This window comes from Pituophis catenifer, unplaced genomic scaffold (assembly GCF_029215685.1).
Source record: "Pituophis catenifer annectens isolate HBS135680 unplaced genomic scaffold, rPitCat1.0.hap2 SCAF_10, whole genome shotgun sequence".
Classification (NCBI taxonomy): Eukaryota; Metazoa; Chordata; class Lepidosauria; order Squamata; family Colubridae; genus Pituophis; species Pituophis catenifer.
The window spans coordinates 21746082-21765835 of NW_027256890.1; the positions used below are offsets into that span (position 1 = coordinate 21746082).

Here is a 19754-nt window from a genome sequence, read left to right on the forward strand (position 1 = left end):
CTTCGTAGGTCCACCCATCCAGACACGGCTCCTGCTCGGCCTCCGTGGGCTCCCGTCCCGTGGAATTCAACTCCAACAGCTGCCATTGGGGGGTGACAAAACGCCAACACTTCTCCGGCCGCCAGGCCCCATCCTGGGGGACGAACGCCCTCAGCAGCGCCTGACAATCCGCGTTTCCCGTGGCATTCCCGCCGGCGCACACCTTGCTCGAGGCCACTCGGCAGTGATGGCCGGGAACCGCAGCTGTGAAATTCTGCAACAGGTTGTGAGCTGCCATCAGGAGCATCGGAAAACACAACAGCACCACATTGAGCACCTGAAAGCGTCCCATGCCACCCGCTTGATCCAGAAGTTCGGCAAACGGCATGGCGGGCTTGTGGCGGGATGGCACACGGCGTAGACGCGAGCTCGGGAAAACACCGCACCGACGACGGAGGGACTCTGTTGACAGCAAAGTTGGCTTACCGATGGGGAGATGGCCCGTCTTTTTGGCTACTTTGCAGGACTTGAACGAAGACGGAGCGAAGGGAGGATGTGGCGGAGAAGATCCAGTGGGTTACGCAATGCCAACTGGACTCCCGGCGTGGCCATCTGCTCCGGTGTTGAAATATAAACTGGTCGCGGGAGAAAACTTCCCTCGTTTCTCCTGCTGTGGCTGGGCAAACAGATTCAGCTGTGCCTTGTACTTTTGTTGTGTTTTGATTTCGCTCCCAATTCTTTTCCTGCCCCTCTAGGAAGGAACGGGGCAGGAGTTTTGCGTCGTGGTGAAGTTTGCCCGGGGTTCACTTTGTTGTTAGTTTCGGGTTGGGATCAGCAACTCCTGCAGAATTAAGCTAGCCTTTAGCTGCTTTTGTTGGGTTGGGAAGGATGAAAAAGAAGGATTTATTTCTCGGGAATGTAGGTAAGATAGCAACAGCGGGGTCAGTCCGGGCCAATTCGAAGAAATAAAAATATTTTTCCCCCCTTTTAAGTCGTTGGCATTCAGGGCTCAGTGCCAGCTGCCAAGAAAGCAAATCCAGGTATTTTTCTCTCCTTAGGCCCAAAATTTCCATTGTTTAGCAAATTCGATGAGTTTTTGTCCAGTGGTGGATTGCTACCGGTTCACACCGGTTCAGGCGAATCGATTGCAGCAGTGGTGAGAGGCTCCGCCTACCCGCCCGGATGTCATCAAATACGCTCTGCAGACCGGTAGCAAACCCACCACTGATTTTGTCCCATTTTTGCTATTGTTGTTAAGCGAAACACTTCTGTTGTTAAGTGAATGATGCGGTCATTAAGCAGATCTGGCTTACACACACACACACACACACACACACACACCCATTGTCTTTGCTTGTGAGAAGCCATTTGGGAAGGTTGCCAGGGGGTGATCACATGATACCCCCCCCCCCCCGGAACTGCACCCGTCGTAAATATGAGTCAGTTGCCAAATCCTTGAATTTTGATCATGGGGACCACGGGGAGGCTACGACGTAAGTGTGAAAAATGGTCCTAAGTCACTTTTTTACAGTTCTTGTTGTAACTTCCAACAGTCACTAAACGAATGGTCGTAAGTCAAGGATTTACGGGCAAAGTGGGCAAAGAAGAAAGTTGAAAATGATGGGCCTCAAATCGCTCTGATATCAAGCTGCGATATCTGTTATCGGAGGTTGGATGTGGTTCTCTGGAAGTTGTGAAACTACAACTCCCAGCACCCTCACCTACCCAAAAAACCCCTCCTGATTTAGTACCTTTGCATCAATTTAGCCTGGAGGTGGGGAGAGCCAATGACAGGAAAGATTTTTTTGCGGCTGTGTTCACATGACAAACTGATCTGAATTAAAATGCAGTTGAGAAGTTTGTGGGTTGTGTTGTGGTAGAAAATCTAATTCTTCTGGCTTCTTCTGGGAACCAACCAAGCCTTCCCATTAAGCTAGAAAAGAACATGGCTTATGGGTTGGGCTGAATGTGTTCGGGAGAACTCGGTCAATGTAACTGGGTTTGCAAGTGATGGAATCCGGCTTTATTGAATTGTGGGAATCCTCTGTTTGAGGCCTTGGAAAAGCAGGAGCTGGTTGGACGGCAGAAAATTCAAAAGCTATTCTCCAAATTAAATCTTTGAGAAAAACAATTGGATTTGGCTAGAAACCAGGTGACTGTGAGTTCTAGTCCCACCTTAGGCATGAAAGCTGGCTGGGTGACTTTGGGCCAATCACAAGGAGACAGGGAGTTCTAGTCCTACCTCAGGCACGAAAGTTAGCTGGGTGACTTTGGACCAATCACCAGGTGACTGTGAGTTCTAGTCCACCTTTGGCATGAAATCCAGCTGGATGACTTTGATCAATCGCCATGAGACAGGGAGTTCTAATCCTACCTCAGGCATGAAAGTTAGCTGGGTGACTTTGGACCAATCACCAGGTGACTGTGAGTTCTAGTCTACTTTTGGCATGAAATCCAGCTGGATGACATTGATCAATCACCAGGAGACAGTGAGTTCTAGTCCCACCTTAGGCACGAAAGCCAACCCAATGACTTTTGGCCAATCACGCAGCCCATGCACGTTGCGGGAAAATAGGAGGCGGAAGTAGTATTGTGTATGTTGAGTTATTTATAAAAATGATAACGGTGGGATATGAATGAATGAATGAATGAATGAATGAATGAATGAATGAATGAAGTTTGATGTAAACTACGTATTTTGGGGTGTGCTTTGCTTTAAAAATCCCGATCAATTTGAACCTAAGACAATGATGAACAGCCGGCTCAGCCATTCAGTTCCATGCAAAAATTTCACCTTCTGAATCAAAACGACGATCGCGACTGAGCCGACGATTAGAAGTGGGACAGGGCTGATCTCCCCCCTGCCCCCCAATTGAAATGGCTTAGCAAGATCTTGGCAAGCTTAGTTTAACGGTGATTAGAATCAACGTTTCCCAAACTGTTATTCGCTGTTATATAATTCTCTTGTTTGTGCAGCGAGCGCCAAGCTCAGTCTGTGGCCGGCCCAATTAAAAAGAAAAATCTTTTTTTTAAAAAAAAAAAAAAATCTCCCTTGTAATTTGGAATCGTTAAATCGGCTGTTTCTGGAATCGCCACTAACAACAGCAAAGGCAAAGGCAGAATCACAGATCCGGAAGAGAGCTTGGGAGGTCTTCTAGTCCAACCCCTCACCCGAGCAGGGGACTTTAATCACCATCCTGGTGAAATGGTTGTCCAGTCTATTTTTGAAAACCTCCAATGTTGGAGCACCCACAACTTCTGGTGGCAAGCAGTTCCACTGATTAATTGTTCTCACTGTCAGGAAATTTCTCCTTAGTTCTAAATTGCTTCTCTCCTTGATTAGTTTCCACCCATTGCTTCTTGTCCTGCCCTCAGGGGATTTGGAGAAGAGCTTGACTCCCTCTTCTTTGGGGCAGCCCCTGAGATACTGGAACACTGCTATCATGTCTCCCCTAGTTCTTCTTTTCATCAAACTAGACACACCCAGTTCCAGCAACCGTTCTTTATATGTTTTATTCTCCCGTCCCCTCATCCTCTTGGTTGCTCTTCTCTGCACTCTTTCCAGAGTCTCCACATCTTGTTTACATCACGGCGACCAAAACAAATTGAATAAGCAATATCTGGGACCATTTCAAACGGAACAGGAGTCAGAATGTAAGAACAACATTTGGAGTCTCGTACACATTGAGGACTAGTAAATTTATTAAGGCACCCTGTGCCTGAAATGTCAGGAAATCTTCACAAATACAGACACAGAGAGAATATTGTAAACGTGGTGCCCAGTGGCAGAATATAAGTGCAAAAAAAAGAGAAAAAAAGTACAGGTTACTGCTTTCCTACATATGCAAAATTCAAAAGCAGAATATAAGTGCAAACAATACAATAAATTATAGACTGTGGTTGTTGTATATATGGAAAATTCAAAAGTAGGCATCACAAACACTGTGCCCATTGTTGGCAGGCTCCCTAACTGCGTTTTGCTGATCTTTTTTTTTTTAAATATATATTGTTTATTATATTTTGAAAGAGAAGGATAAAAACTACCGTATTACAAACTGATATAAAATAAGGAAGAAAAATAGAAAAGAAAGAAAGAGGAAAAGCATGAGAAAGGGAAAAAAAAGGTAAAAGAAGAACAGGAAAGAAAAAAAAATCAGAAAGCTGAGCGTGCAAGAAAGAAAAACGGAAAAGAAAAATCAAAGAGAAAACTGAAACGGCAAAAAAAAAAAGGAAAAACGGTAAAAGCAAAACGGAGAAGAAAGAACTCAAAGAGGAAGCTGAAAGCGCAAAAAAGGAAGAGGAAAAATAGAAGAGAAATTTAAAAAGCTATAAATATTCTTCACAGCCATTCCGATAATTCTTCGTAGCAGTTATAAATACAATTATAAATTGACCTCTCTAAAGCTGCATCCTGATTTTCTTCTTTTTATAATCTATCCTGTCTAAGCCTCAAAGCCCATAAATCACACATTCATTTATTTTTTTTCCATTTTCATGCAAAAATAAAAACCCTCCCTAAAGGGTTTCCAGTCATCAATTGTGCATCACTGATCAAACCCCCCTTGTCTTCTTTTAGGCCAACCCAAATATGCAGGTCGGTTGGATTCACACAAACCTTAGACTGGGTCAGTGAAAAAAACCCCAACCCATCTCTTCCATTGTTCGAAGCGCTCCTCTCGGCTAGTCGTCGAACGAACGTTGTTTGTCTGCTTCGATTTCGGGGGGAATCGTTCAAACCCATCGTGTTTCGTCCGTTTACGATTCGCTGGGATTGTGTGAATCCGTAACCGAGTGTATTTACTGTGCACTCAGCCGTTTTGTAATGCTGGCTAGGACACACCGAAAAAGGGGGGGGGAGAAGAGGAGGAAAAGTGACTCTCGTTGTAAACACGACCAGCAAAATTTTCTCGTCTGGGTTTACATGTTTATGCTCTAGGACACAGTGTGAAACTGATCCTTGCTATGCTGCAAACCAAGTTATATCACGGGGGAAGTCCTATCGCTGCACGTCCGCCCGATTTCTGCACCCGCAATCCAGAATTTTCAAATTTTCACTGTTTATGTTTATATATATATATTCTATATTCTATCAAGACACTTGGTCTACCCCAATATGTGGGAGGGAGCATCCTGCTTCCCTTTCGCCTTTCAGCTCCAATCCAGGGGCCCTCAAGCAGTCGCATTCACGACAAACCATTTTATACCAAATTTGGTGATGAAGGGAGGAGAACTTGTGGCTCAGAAGGTTAATTCAACTGCCTAACATGCAGGCAGCCCAAGTTCGAATCCGAGTAAGGGTATGGCTAGCTGACGAGAACTAAATAGCTTGAAATAGAGCTATACTAGTCTCCCTTTATTTCTTTATCAGCAAACTATAAATTTGGTATAAAAATGGTTTGTCGTGAATGCGACCGCTTGAGGGCTCCTGGATTGGAGCTGAAAGGCGAAAGGGATGCAGGATGCTCCCTCCCACATATTGGGGTAGACCAGGTGTCTCGATAGAAAAACACTTCATCTCTCCCCTGGCTCAATTGATGAAGGAAGGAGAACTTGTGGCTCAGAGGTTAGCAGCCCAAGTTCGAATCCAAGTAAGGGTGTGGCTAGCTGATGAGAGCTAAATAGCTTGAAATAGAGCTATACTAGTCTCCCTTTATTTCTTTATCAGCGAAATATAAATTTGGTGTGTATCTATATATATAAAAAACGGGTCTCACTTTACAGACATATAAAACCCGGATATCATTCAAGTCTAAATGGAGAGAAAAAAAATGATTAAAAAAAAAAAAAAAGACTGCAGAAGGATATTCCTTTATAAGCAGCAGAGGTTGACCGTAGTTTTCTCCTCCGGCGTGCAAAATATTGTGTTTCTAAGCCATGATTGGGCTTTCTACAAAGTCATTCACAAGTTTCACGTCCAACCCATCTCCTCCTTCAGAGGATTCTTCCGGTGAGGTCTCGTGGGCAACCTGTTTGAGATGTCCCAGAAAAAGAGGACCTAGTGCTGGTTGATAGGGAATAGGATGCTAATGATGGTGGTGGTGGGGTGAGGAGGGTCTGATTTTCACCCCTTAGTGTCCATCTTTGATGTGCTCAGATTTATCCGAGGTCAGGAGAACCTTCAGTTGCAGTTCGTCTTCTTCGTTGGGTTTTGATCTTGAGAAGAAAAGGTTGGAGAGAAATAATTCATAGAAGGAGAAACCATCAGAGGTGACACAATGTTCCTCAACCTAGATGACCTACAAGGTCCCTTCCAACTCTCTTAATCTATGTCAGGGGTCTGCAACCTTAAACACTCAAAGAGCCATTTGGACCCGTTTCCCACAGAAAAGAAAACACCGGGAGCCACAAAAACTTTCCTGTGTCTGACTATTTCTTCAGCGGCCACAAAACTAGCATATGTAGTTGAATTAAACGTTCCGTTTTCTTCTGAAACTTTTATTTTCTTGGATTTATCTATGGTTGGCCTACCGGGGGTTGAAAAGCTCAATAAATCACGTGCTGGCAGGTGTCGCACATTGGTGGTTGTGATGCATAGTTTTGAGTGACAAGGAGCCGCAGCAGAGGGGTGAAAGAGCCACATGCGGCTCCAGAGCCGCAGATTGCGGACCCCTGATCTATGTTATCTAACCTTGGCCACTTGCAGATGTGTGGACTTCAACTCCCAGAATTCCCCAGCCAGCCATGCTATGCTATGCTTAAAAAATGCATAAAAATGCATTTTTCCCTTAAAAAATGGGGAAAAAGAAACAACACCCCCCCCCCAATAGCACAACCTCCATCCCTGATGCGACCACCAGCCATTTCCTCTCTCCCCCAAAGTCACCCCTTCCTATCTGGGGAGCCCCAACCCCTTTCTTTTTCCCGCGATCAGAGAAACCTGTTCGGTATACCCACCGTCTTTCGACTTGTTCAATCGTCTCGGGCAATGGTACATTCCGGGTCTCCGGAAGGAAGCAGGTGACGATGCCAGACAGGATGGGGGCCGCGCCGTAGATGATCAGGGGCAGCGGTGGGAAAAACTCCCCGGTCATCCTCACCAAGGGGGCCGCCATGCTCCCGATCCGAGCCATGGTGCCCCCCAGGCCCATTCCAGATTGCCTGTTAGGGAGAAAGGATGCATTAAACCTTCGTTGCCCCTTTGAATCCGGGCTGACTTGGCTTTTCCAGCCCCTCTTCGGAGGGGATCAGGTGTAGCCAGGTCATTAAAGTCAAGATGGCAGGCTTGAGTGTACCATCAACGCACCTGTCTTGCTTTTATATGCGTGGCTGGGTGCAATCTGATGCATTGTGTCTGCCATCTTGACTTTTTTGCCCATCCTGGGGGTGGTGCAGTCAGGAATTATATATATATATATATAATAACAGAGTTGGAAGGGACCTTGGAGGTCTTCTAGTCCAACCCCCTGCTTAGGCAGGAAACCCTACACCACTTCAGACAAATGGTTATCCAACCTCTTCTTAAAAACTTCCAGTGTTGGAGCACCCACAACTTCTGGAGGCAAGTAGTTCCACTGATGAATTGTTCTCACCGTCAGGAAATTCCTCCTTAGTTCTAAGTTGCTCCTCTCCTTGATTAGTTTCCACCCATTGCTTCTTCTCCTACCCTCGGGTGCTTTGGAGAATAGATTGATGTACCTGGCTTTGCTCACCTGATTATGGTTGGGAAAAGTTCTCCAGAAAAGATGTAGGCACAGTTGAACGAAGCAGCCAAAGATCCCTTGCCAACCACGGCAAATATCATCCTCAGAGTGCTCAAATCTAAGAAGAGAAGAAACCAGGGGTGAAATCCAGCAGGTTCTGACAGGTTCTGGAGAACCGGTAGCGGAAATATTGAGTAGTTCGGAGAACCAGCAAATACCACCTCTGGCTGGCCCTAGAGTGGGGTGGGAATGGAGATTTTGCAATATCCTTCCCCCAGGAGTGGGGAGGGAATGGGGATTTTGCAGTATCCTTCCCCCAGGAGTGGGGAGGGAATGGGGATTTTGCAGTATCCTTCCCCTGCCATGCCCACCAAGCCACGCCCACCAAGCCACACCTACAGAGCCGGTACTAAAAAAAATTGATTTTTTTTTTTTAAATTTGATTTATATGCCGCCCTTCTCCGGAGACTCAGGGCGGCCTACAATGCGTTAAGCAATAACCTTCATACTTTTGTATATTTATACAAAGTCAGCTTATTGCCCCCACAAACTGGGTCCTCGTTTAACCTACCTTAGAAAGGATGGAAGGCTGAGTCAACCTTGAGCCTGGGGAGATTTGAACTTGCAGTAATTGCAGGCAGCAGATGTAAGTGGATGTTAATAACAGTGCTTTAGTCTGCTGAGCCACCAGAGCTCCTTGCCAGAAATCCTGGCAGTGGATTTCACCACTGCCAAGATCTATGTTGCTAAATGAGAAATTTGTCAATTTGGTCCCATACGACGACTTTTCTTGCCGCATTTGTTAAGGAAATACCCGCACTTGATTAACAGTTTAGATTAACAGTCACAGAGTTGGAAGGGACCTTGGAGGACATCTAGTCCAACCCCCTGCTCACGCAGGACACGTATACTAGGGATTCGAACCGCCGAACTGCCGACCTTCCTGATCGACAAACTCAGCGCCTTAGCCGCTGAGCCACCTAGCCAGACTTGTCAAATCAGTCCCACGGTCGGGAAGTGGATCTGTCTACTCCTGGGGGGTATCCTTACCTTGCGGCACGAAGATGTTGCCCAAGATGCAGAGTCCAGCCATGATCAGCGAGAGCGCTTGGGAGAACCGTCGGCCCACGTACATGATGGTGATCACCGAGATGAACTTGGAAGGGATGTCGACGACCCCAAACACCAGCTGGGCCAGGTAGATGTTGAAGTTGAAATTCTGCAGGTCCATGGCCAGCCCATAATAAGCGAAGCTGGTGGCAAACCTAGAAGGGGAAGAGAGAATTGGAAAGCTTGACCCCCACTCAAAAAAGCCATTATTTTCTGGGGGAAAAATCTAGATCCCTTTTCCCCTAGGGATCCTAGAATCGTAGGGCTGAAAAGGACCTCGAGGGTCTTCTACTCTGCTCAAGGCAGGGGACTTTAAACCATCCCAGTCAAATAGCTGTCCAGTATTTTTGAAAATCTCCAATGATGGAGCACCTCAAAACTTCTAGAAGCAGGATGTTCCACTGGTTAATTGTTCTCACTGTCAATCAATTAATCAATCAGAAAAGAGTTGGAATGGACCTTGGAGGTCTTCTAGTCCAACCCTCTGCTTAGGCAGGAAGCCCTACACCACTTCAGACAAATGGTTATCCAACCTCTTCTTAATAACGTCCAGTGTTGGGGCATTCACAACTTCTGGTGGCAAGGAGCAATCCTTCCCAGTGGTGAAATTCAATTTTTTTTTACTACCAGTTCTGTGGCCGTGGCTTGGTGGGCGTGGCAGGGGAAGGATACTGCAAAATCTCCATTCCCTCCCCACTCTGGGACCAGCCAGAGGTGGTATTTGCCGGTTCTCCGAACTACTCAAAATTTCCCCTACCAGTCCTCCGAACTAAGTCAAAATTTCCCCTACCGGTTCTCCGAACTACTCAAAATTTCCCCTACCGGTTCTCCGAACTACTCAAAATTTCCCCTACCGGTTCTCCGAACTACTCAAAATTTCCCCTACCGGTTCTCCGAACTAAGTCAAAATTTCCCCTACCGGTTCTCCGAACTACTCAAAATTTCCCCTACCGGTTCTCCGAACTACTCAAAATTTCCCCTACCGGTTCTCCAAACTACTCAAAATTTCCCCTACCGATTCTCCAGAACCTGTCAGAACCTGCTGGATTTCACCCCTGATCCTTTCCTTCCCCACCATCCAGTCAGAGCTGAAGAAGCTTCTGGGATGAGAAGCGAAACGTCTTCAAAAGAAAAAAGCAAGAAAGTCCAGTGGCCTCCTGAAAAAAAGCGCTTTTGGGACAACCTTGACCTGGATGACGGAGAATCTCTACAGATTTTTAGCTATACAATTTGGGATGGACACCCTTGGAACGGTGTGGGAGGAGGAATGGATTTCCAGAGGGAAAAAATTGCAGAGTACAGGAACCATTTGCACCACTCAGGTGATCCCGAGGACACAGATAAACCTCCAAGTGGCCTCAACGGCCTTCTAAAAAGGATGCAAATGACCAACTGTCTGCAAGGAATATCAATCCTTCCATTCCCCACCATCCAGTCAGAGCTGAAGAAGCTTCTTGGGATGAGAAGCGAAACGTCTTCAAAGAAAAAAACAGAAAGTCCAGTTGCCTCTTGAAAAAAGAACCTTTGGGACAACCACGACTTGGGTGATGGAGAATCTCCATATAAACATCTTTGTTGTTCTTTTCTGCACACGTCTCGTTCTTCTCTTAGGGACTCAGCCTCTTTTGAGGTACCTTGGTGACCAGAGCTGGACGCCGTACTCCCAATGTAGAATACAACCCGGTTTGACGGAAAAGAAACCACCGTTCCAGAAAAAGCAGGGGAGCACGGAAGGAAACCTCTCTTACCAAAAGAAGCTGACCCCAAAGGAAATGCGACGCATTCCCGGCGTCCGCACCAGATCGGCCATGCTGTGTCTGGATTTGGTGGAAGAACCCTCTGCCTGCATGCTGCTTTTCAAAACCTGCGGAGAAGGAGAAGACAACTCAACGGGTCAGTGCAAGATTTTGCCCACCCGCTCGATGAGCAAAGTGAACTGGGAGAATTTGGGGGGGACGAGAAACGGCCAATTGTTTGTCTAAAGGTTTGCTATCCAGTGGTGGGATTCAAATAATTTAACAACCGGTTCTTTGCTCTAATGACCGGCTGGGAGGGCGTGGCCATGGTGGGCGTGGCCAGGGGTGTGTGACAGGCAGCACTCGGCTCCTGCACCCCCCCGGGAGCGAAAACGGGCTGCGCAGGGACGGACAGCCCACCGGCACACCATTTTGGGCCTAGTAGGCCTCCCTGCAGCCTCCTGGGAGCGAAAACGGACGTGGAGGGGGGATGCAATGCCCCCCTCCGTGCCCCATTTTGGGCCTAGGAGGCCTCCCTGCACTTACCTGGGAGCCAAAATGGTGCGCGTGGGGACTCCTGGAAGGGGCGGGGTGCAGAGGTGGGTTTCAGCAGGTTCTGACCAGTTCTGGAGAACCGGTAGCAGAAATTTGGAGTAGTTCGGAGAACCGGTAGTAAAAATTCTGACTGGTCCTGTCCCCATGTATTCTCTGCCTCCCGAGTCCCAGCTGATCAGGAGGAAATGGGGATTTTGCAGTAGCCTTCCCCTGCCACACCCACCAAGCTACGCCCACCAAGCCATGCCACGCCCACCAAGCCACACCCACAGAACCGGTAGTAAAAAAATTTGAAACCCACCACTGGCGGGGTGGGAAGGGGTGGGGCCAGCCAGCAATTTAACTACCAGCACGAACCGGCTGAATCCTACCACTGCTGCTATCCTATCATAATGTCTTTGTTGTTTGCTCTTCTACAAGATTGGGGAAACCTTCCTCCGGAGCGCAAGAGAGCTGATAGAATCACAGAATCATATAATAATGAGTTAGGAAGGGACCCTGGAGGTCCGAAGACGTCTCCGTGGTCATGTGGCCGGCATGACTCAATGCCAAAGGCGCACGGAAAACGCTGTTCCCTTCCCACCAAAGGGGGTCCCTATTTTTCTACTTGCATTTTTTACCTGCTTTCGAACTGCTAGGTTGGCAGAAGCTGGGACAAGTCACGGGAGCTCACCCCGTTACGCGGCAGCACTAGGGATTCGAACCGCTGAACTGCCAACCTTTCGATCGGCAAGCTCAGCATCTTAGCCACTGAGCCACCATGTCCCTCTTAAAATTAAATATGTGTTACCTTTATTATAGTTTCCTGAAAACTATACCCTTTTCGATTTTGCATTGTAGGGCCATCTCTCGTAAAAATTCATACCCCGGCTTTTGAAAATACAGAATATCCCAGTTTTTATTGCATTTTGCAAAAAAGATAAATAAAGAGAGGAGGATTTCAGATGGAATAACGGGGCCTCGTACCTCTACGCTGAGTTTATTCCCCTCTTCCTTCTTTCCGTTAATCCAGGCCGCCTTCTTCAGCCCTCTCACAGCCTTCTCCTGGTTCCCCGAAATGGCCAGCCAGCGGGCGGATTCGACGAAAAACCTGCAGTCAAGAAGGTGATTTTTGCAGCTCTCAGATATCCCTGAGACCTAGTGGTTAGAGCTGGGCCTCGGAAAAGAGGATGGGAATTTAAGAGTGAACGGAGGGATCAGATGGAAGGCAGAAATTTGGGAGACGGGAATTTGCAAGGGAGATGCAACTAAACCTCCTTAAAAGGGTCGGTGGAGAGCTGGCTGTGAGTTCTAATCCTGCCTTAGGCATAAAAATTGGAGGGTTACATTGGGCCAATCACCAGGAGATGATGAGCCTGATTAGCCATTTTTCAGGCCGTTTTCAGGCTGTTTTCAGGCCAGTTTTTGGCAGTTTTTTGGCCGTTTTCGGGCATTTTTCAGGCCTGAAAATAGCCTGTTTCTTGGCCATTTTTCAGGTTGTTTTCTGGCCAGGTTTCAGGCTGGTTTTGGGGCGTTTTCGGGGCATTTTTCAGGCCTCAAAAATGGCCCAAAAATTCCCTAAAAATGGCCTGGAAAATGACCTTTTTGGGGGCTATTTTCAGGCCAGTTTTCAGGCTGGTTTTTTTCACTGTTTTTTGGGTGTTTTTCAAGCCCGGAAACGGCCTGTTTCTTGGCCATTTTTCAGGCTATTTTCAGGCCATTTTCTGGCACGCCAGCACCCGCAATAACCAGCTGGCTGGCACACCGGATACCAGAAGAGCAGCTGGCAACGGCACACGTGCCCACAGAGAGGGCTCTGCCATAGGTTTGCCATCACAGCCCTACACCATTTCTCTCAGATGGCAATCCGGTCTCTTCTTGAAAGCTTCCAGTAGGAACCTACCAGGAGTAGAGGAAGAAGACGAAGTAAGGGAGGGAGACGGCCAGCTGCAGCCAGCGCCAGTCGCGGATGAGATACGCCATGCCAGCCAGGATGAACTGCCCAGTTGTGTAGCTGTAACCATTGATCGTGCCAACGACGGCCCGGTATTTGCTGGGAATCCATTCCATGCCTGTAAAAAAAAAAAAAAAAGACGCAGCGTAACATACTGCAGGCAGTCCTCGACTGATGACCCCCAAATTTTCCGTTGCTAAGCGAGACAGTCGCTAAGTGAGTTTGCCTTCATTTTATCAACTTCCTTTGGAGAATAGCTTGACTGACTCCCTCTTCTTTGGGGCAGCCCCTGAGATATTGGAAGACTGCTCTCATGTCTCCCCTAGTCCTTCTCTTCATCAAACTAGACATACCCAGTTCCGGCAACCGTTCTTTGTATGTTTTAGCCTCCAGTCCCCCAATCCTCTTTCTTGCTCTTCTCTGCACTCTTTCCAGAGTCTCCACATCTTTTTTACATCGTGGCGACCAAAACTGGATGCAGGATTCCGAGTGTGGCTTTACTAAGGCCTTATAAAGCAGTATTAACCCTTCACGTGATCTTGATTCTATCCCTCTGTTAATGCAGCCCAGAACTGTGTTGGCTTTTTTGGCAGCTGCTGCACACGGCTGGCTCCTATTTAAATGGTTGTCCACTAGGACTCCAAGATCCCTCTCACAGTTACTACTATTGAGCCAGGTACCACTTATACTGTACCTATACCTTATAATGTATGCAGTGAGTAATTTTCTGGTGTGCCACACAACGACTGCTGCATTTCATGTTCTGCCACAGACCCCTCCCCCCAAAAAAAAAGATTGAGGAAGGAAAAAGGAAAAACTTATTTTGCAAAACAGAGCAAAATTATTAAGGAAGGAAGGAAGGAAAGAAAGAGGAAGAAAGAAAAAGGTAAAGGAAAGAAATAAAGAAGAAAGAAAGAAAAAAGGAAGAAAAGCAAAGAAAGAAAGGTAAAGGAAAGAAAGAAGAAAAAGAAAGTAAGTAAAAAAGAAGGAAAAGGAAAAGAAAGGAAGGAAGGAAGAAAGAAAAAGGAAAGAAAGAAAAAAGAGAAAGGAAGAAAGAAAAAGATAAAGGAAGGGAAGGAAGGAAGGAAGAAAAAAACGTAAAGCAAAGAAAGAAAGAAAGATGTAAAGCAAAGAAAGAAAGATGTAAAGGAAAGAAAGGAAGGAAGGAAGGAAGGGAAGGAAGGAAGGAAGGATTTGGAGGCTTTGACCGGTGGGGACGAGAGAGACGCTCGAGACTCACAGAGAGAAACTGAGTTGAGGGAAATGCCGGACATGGCCATGCCACACAGAAAACGGAGGACACAATAGATGGTGAAGTTGGGCACAAAGGCCGTGCCAGCTCCGGCCACCCCCATCTGCAGATAGCACCAAATGATCAGGGATCTCCTGCCAAACCTGTAAGAAACAGACGTTAGAATCACGTTTCAGTCTGCACCCGAAGATTTTTGCTTTTACGGGGGGAAGGGCTTCCACCTCATGACAGTTCGTTTAATGACCGTTCAAAGTTACAACGGCGCTCCCAAAAGGGACTCATGATCGTTTTCACGACCGTTGCAGGTTACGTTATTTTTTTTTAAAAAAAAAACCTGGATGTTTGGCAATTGACTCATATTTACGACCGTTGCAGCATTCTTGTGGTCACATGATCAAAATTCGGATGCTTGGCAACTGATTTATATTTACGACCCTTGCAGCGTCCCGGGGGGAGGGGAGTGTGGTCACGTGATCCCCATTTGCAACCTTCTGACAAGCAAAGTCAAAGCCCGATTCACTTAACAACCTTAACAAAGAACTAGCTTCTCTCCCCCCCCACACACACACACTCTTTACAGCTTGAGAAACTAGGGAGGGTCCCTTCTGAGCCTCTTTTTGCATGCATTATGCTGCTGAGGGCTCAACTCAGGTGGGATTCAGCCGGTTCGGATCAGTTCGGGTGAATCGGATGTTAATTTTAATCTGGTTCACCGAACTGGTTGTTGCAATGAGTGGCTGACTCACCCCACCCCGCCCCTCCCAGGAGTCTCCACGCAGCCCGTTTTGGATGCAGGGGCCGCGCGGAGGCTCTGGGAGGGCGAAAAACAGGCCAACCGGAAGTACCAGAAATCCGCAAACCGGCCCATTTCTGTCCTCTAAAGGGCCTCCAGAGCCTGGGGGAGGCTGTTTTCACCCTCCTGGAGGCTCGAGGAAAGCCTCCGGAGTCTGGGGAGGGTGAAAATGCTCCTCCCCACATGGTGCAGGAGGCCGAGTAGGCCACACCCACCATGGCCATACCCACCCAGCAACTGGGCAGAGAACCGGTTGCTAACATTTCTGAATCCCACCCCTTGCTCAGCTGCCTCTTATCTGACTGTTCCCCCGGCAGCATCTCTCTGCCTGCCTCCCAAGGCCTTCCCCACATACCATTACACACCCCGCTCCTAGTCCATAACACTAACCCCTACACCAGGCTGCCTCTCAATGCTCACCTGTCCGAGAGATTTCCGATTAGGAGCGATCCAATCAACACGCCAGCCATATAAAGGGATTGAGCCATTTGCCTCAGGGACCGAGATTCGCACACTAGATTCCACTGGAAAATAATTTTGGGGAGGGAAGGTTGCAGGGAAGAGAAAACCAAAACTATTGAGAATTTTTGCGGATCTCAAGTCCCACCTGATCTCAGGCCTCATGAAATGCTGGCTGGGGGATTCTGGGAGCTGAAGTCCACCCATCTTAAAGCATGCTGGCTGGGGGATTCTGGGAATTGAAGTCCACCCATCTTAAAGCATGCTGGTTGGGGAATTCTGGGAGCTGAAGTCCACTCATCTTAAAGCAGGCTGGCTGGGGGATTCTGGGAGTGGAAGTCCACCCATCTTAAAGCATGCTGGCTGGGGGATTCTGGGAGTGGAAGTCCACCCATCTTAAAGCATGCTGGTTGGGGAATTCTGGGAGCTGAAGTCCACTCATCTTAAAGCAGGCTGGCTGGGGGATTCTGGGAGTGGAAGTCCACCCATCTTAAAGCATGCTGGCTGGGGGATTCTGGGAGTGGAAGTCCACCCATCTTAAAGCATGCTGGCTGGGGAATTCTGGGAGCTGAAGTCCACCCATCTTAAAGCATGCTGGCTGGGGGATTCTGGGAGTTGAAGTCCACCCATCTTAAAGCATGCTGGCTGGGGGATTCTGGGAGTTGAAGTCCACCCATCTTAAAGCATGCTGGCTGGGGGATTCTGGGAGTGGAAGTCCACCCATCTTAAAGCAGGCTGGCTGGGGGATTCTGGGAGTTGAAGTCCACCCATCTTAAAGCAGGCTGGCTGGGGGATTCTGGGAGTTGAAGTCCACCCATCTTAAAGCATGCTGGCTGGGGGATTCTGGGAGTGGAAGTCCACCCATCTTAAAGCATGCTGGCTGGGGGATTCTGGGAGCGGAAGTCCACCCATCTTAAAGCATGCTGGCTGGGGAATTCTGGGAGCTGAAGTCCACCCATCTTAAAGCATGCTGGCTGGGGGATTCTGGGAGTTGAAATCCACCGATCTTAAAGCATGCTGGCTGGGGGATTCTGGGAGCTAAAGTCCACCCATCTTTAAGCATGGTGGCTGGGGGATTCTGGGAGTTGAAGTCCACCCATCTTAAAGCATGCTGGCTGGGGGATTCTGGGAGTTGAAGTCCACCCATCTTAAAGCATGCTGGCTGGGGAATTCTGGGAGCTGAAGTCCACCCATCTTTAAGCATGCTGGCTGGGGGATTTTGGGAGTTGAAACCCACCCATCTTAAATTTGCTAAACACTCCTCTAAGATAGTTAAACTTTTCTCATCCCTTTAAAATCGAAAAACAGTTTCTTTCTCACCTCACTGACAATCGTGTTGCTGAACACGCTCCGGTCGTAAGTCCATCCATCTTCACAGGCTTCAGTGTCGAATACCGTCTCGTTGCTATGAGTCGCATTCGGGTCCAGGAAGCGCCACTGCGGGGCCGCGAAACGCCGGCATTGCTCGGGCCGTCGCTTCGCGTCCGTCGGGATGGAGATCCTGAGGAGCTGATCGGCTCTCAAGTTTCCCACGGTGCCGTTGCCTTGACGAGTGGCGTTGGACGCGATGCGGATCTGGCAGTGATGCTGCGGGATGCCGGCGGTGAAGTTTTGCAAGAGGTTGTGACTGGCCAGCATCAACAGTGGGATGGCTAGGAAGCTGACCATCATCCTTTGGAAGCGGCCCATTCCTCCCACATTGTCCAAAATATCGGCAAAAGTCATGGCGTCGCAGAAAGACGAGACGGGTGGTGTCGGTTTCTGGAAATTTATAACCTTATAATCGCTAGCAAAACAATGGACGGCTCCTTGGGGCCAGTCAAATCAATCGAGGCAATCTCAATTCTGCAGCTTTTCTGCTGTTTTCCCAACAAATATCTTTTCGGCCCCACGCTTTTGGGGGAGGCCCATCCGGCTTTATATAAAACTTCAGCGGGGCTAGTTAAAATGTTACTGGGAGGGAAAATTTCCTCCCCAGCGGTGTGAATAGCCAGAGAGGTTACGAATGGAATAAGAAAACAAGTGAACTGGAAAATGAACTTAATATTGCGTCATTGGGCAAGAGATAAACAAGATGGTGGAGGGATTTGAGAGTCACTGAAAACTGGCTGTATTTTTCCTCTGAGGAACCCCTCAATGGGGCAGCCCTCTATATCCCCCCCACTCTCCACCAAGAAATACACCAGATCTTATTTTGCAGAAGGAAGAGCCCGATTCCAGCTCCTTGTGGGGGAAGACTTCTTCCTTCTGTGGAAAAGTGGCCATGCCAGTGGCCAGGAGTGGCTAACATGGTGGAAACCTTTTGGGAAAAGTGTATTTTTGATGGCTAATAACACCACTTTTTGGGGGGGAGTTTCAAGATAATCCTATTCCATTGCTGGAATAGCCTGGGAATAGCCCAGACCTTCACCCAATTGAAAATCTATGGAGCCGACTCAAGCAACTTCGTTAGTCAGAAGCGACCCAGCAATAAAACCCAGTTAATAGAAGCCATCATTCAATCTTGGTTTCACATGATAACAACTGCAGAACTCAAAGACTTGCTTCACTCCATGGGAAGACGTTGTAAAGCTGTAATTCATGCTAAAGGTTACCCAACTAAGTATTAACTGACATGGTGATAATTTTTGTATATCTCGTTTTTTCTATGGTGATAATTTTTGTATAACTCATTTTTTCTACGTGTTTCACTTTTAGGGTTGCCAGGTCTGCTTCCAAAAAATAGCGGACAAGCGGGGAGGGAGGGGCGTTTAAGTAGTAAAAAAAATTTAAAAATTTTTACAATTAAATTATATATTTTCTTACAAACATTTTAACACGCCATTTTAGGTCAGTCGACACAAGCTACAATACATTTTAAAAATGTGAACTGTACATAATTTTATAATATCTTTTTATTTTAATCTCATCATTAATTTTTTCGGAGAATCGAGTTCAATGGACATTCGATCTTTGTCTCATTCTAACTTATGAAAAAAAAGACAAAACGCGATTCTCCTATCCTTATTCTCTTAGGCTGTACAGCTTTAGATTACGTACCATTTCATCATAAAGCTTTTGAATAAAAAAAAATGTCCACTGTTTTGTGAAAAAAAAATAGTGAACATAATATGAAAAAAGCGGACTGTCCGCTCAAATAGTGGACACCTGGCAACCCTATTCACTTTTCTTCTTTCTACTGTAACTGCTATTCTAATAGCAAATCCTTCATAAAAACTATTGCATTACCTTCTGGATTAAATTATCTTTCCATTGATATATAATTTTATGGTTCTACTCCAAAAGAAAAAAAAAAGTGGTGTTATTAGCTAGTTTTAGAAAATAAACTTTTCCCAGAAGGTTTCCACAATTTTAGCCATTACTGTAGAACATTAAAAATCTAGAAAAGGGTTTCTTTCAACTCTTGTAAAATGACGTTGGGCCTATCCATCCACTACCGTTGCCCTCATAGGATGTATATGTTTTTTGTTTGGACAATTTTTGTTAAAAATTATTGTTTAAAGAAATGTTTCTGAAACTTGGTAACTTTAAAATGGGTGGACTTCAGCTCCCAGGATTGCACTCATTTTAAAGCATGATGGCTAGGGCATTCTGGGAGTTGAAGTCCAAACCCTTTAAAGCATACTGACTGGGGAATTCTGGGAGTTCCCTGACTCTCCCCCCTCCCCCCCATTTTTAATCAATTACATTGTCCCCCCCCCCCCGCCCCATGCTGGGGGAAAGTGGATCTTTTAATTTCAGAAGCTCTTAGTCAATTTCACCATTACGATCCCTGGTTTAATTTTCCACTTTTGTGCAAGCAACACTTCAGAGTATCCTCTGTGTCAACTGATTTCACTGCAGACTTGAAACCTGATAGATTTGGCAACTTTTTCCAGTGAAGTGAGTTGAGTAAGTGAAATAAACCAAATTAATGAAATGAGAGGAAGGGTGGGGGAGGATAGATGAGAGGGGATGGGAGTTAGGGAAGAGAGAGAATAGATGGTTGGTAGGTAGGTAGGTAGCTAGGTAGGTAGCTAGGTAAATAGATAGATAGATAGATAGATAGATAGATAGATAGATAGATAGATAGATGATAGATAGATAGATAGATAGATAGATAGATAGATAGATAGATGATAGGATAAATATGTGATAAAGGGATGATAGATAAGATAGATAGATGATAGATAGATGATAGGTGATAGATAGATGGACAGATGGATAGATAGGTAGGTAGGTAGGTAGGTAGGTAGATAGAGGGGTGAAATCCAGCAGGTTCTTACAGGTTCTAGAGAACCGGTAGCAGAAATATTGA

At 46.7% G+C, this 19754-nt stretch overlaps 2 protein-coding genes across 2 annotated transcripts in view; both read right to left on the reverse strand.

The window, feature by feature from the left end:
- LOC139322139 (solute carrier family 22 member 6-A-like) overlaps positions 1 to 367 on the reverse strand; it is a 14443-nt gene extending 14076 nt beyond the window's left edge. Inside the window, exon 1 of the mRNA XM_070951118.1 lies at positions 1 to 367. This exon is cut by the window's left edge and continues 32 nt beyond it. Within this exon, the coding sequence (XP_070807219.1) occupies positions 1 to 367 (367 nt within the window).
- Positions 368 to 6047: 5680 nt separating this feature from the next.
- LOC139321536 (solute carrier family 22 member 6-A-like) lies at positions 6048 to 17182 on the reverse strand. The gene is made up of 10 exons (XM_070950272.1): positions 16778 to 17182; positions 15419 to 15522; positions 14194 to 14348; positions 12903 to 13071; positions 11987 to 12110; positions 10478 to 10593; positions 8670 to 8884; positions 7629 to 7737; positions 6874 to 7077; positions 6048 to 6132 (listed from the first exon to the last, which is right to left on the reverse strand). The coding sequence occupies exons 1-10, from the start codon at positions 17180 to 17182 to the stop codon at positions 6048 to 6050; spliced, it is 1686 nt and encodes a 561-aa protein (XP_070806373.1).
- Positions 17183 to 19754: the final 2572 nt, after the last annotated feature.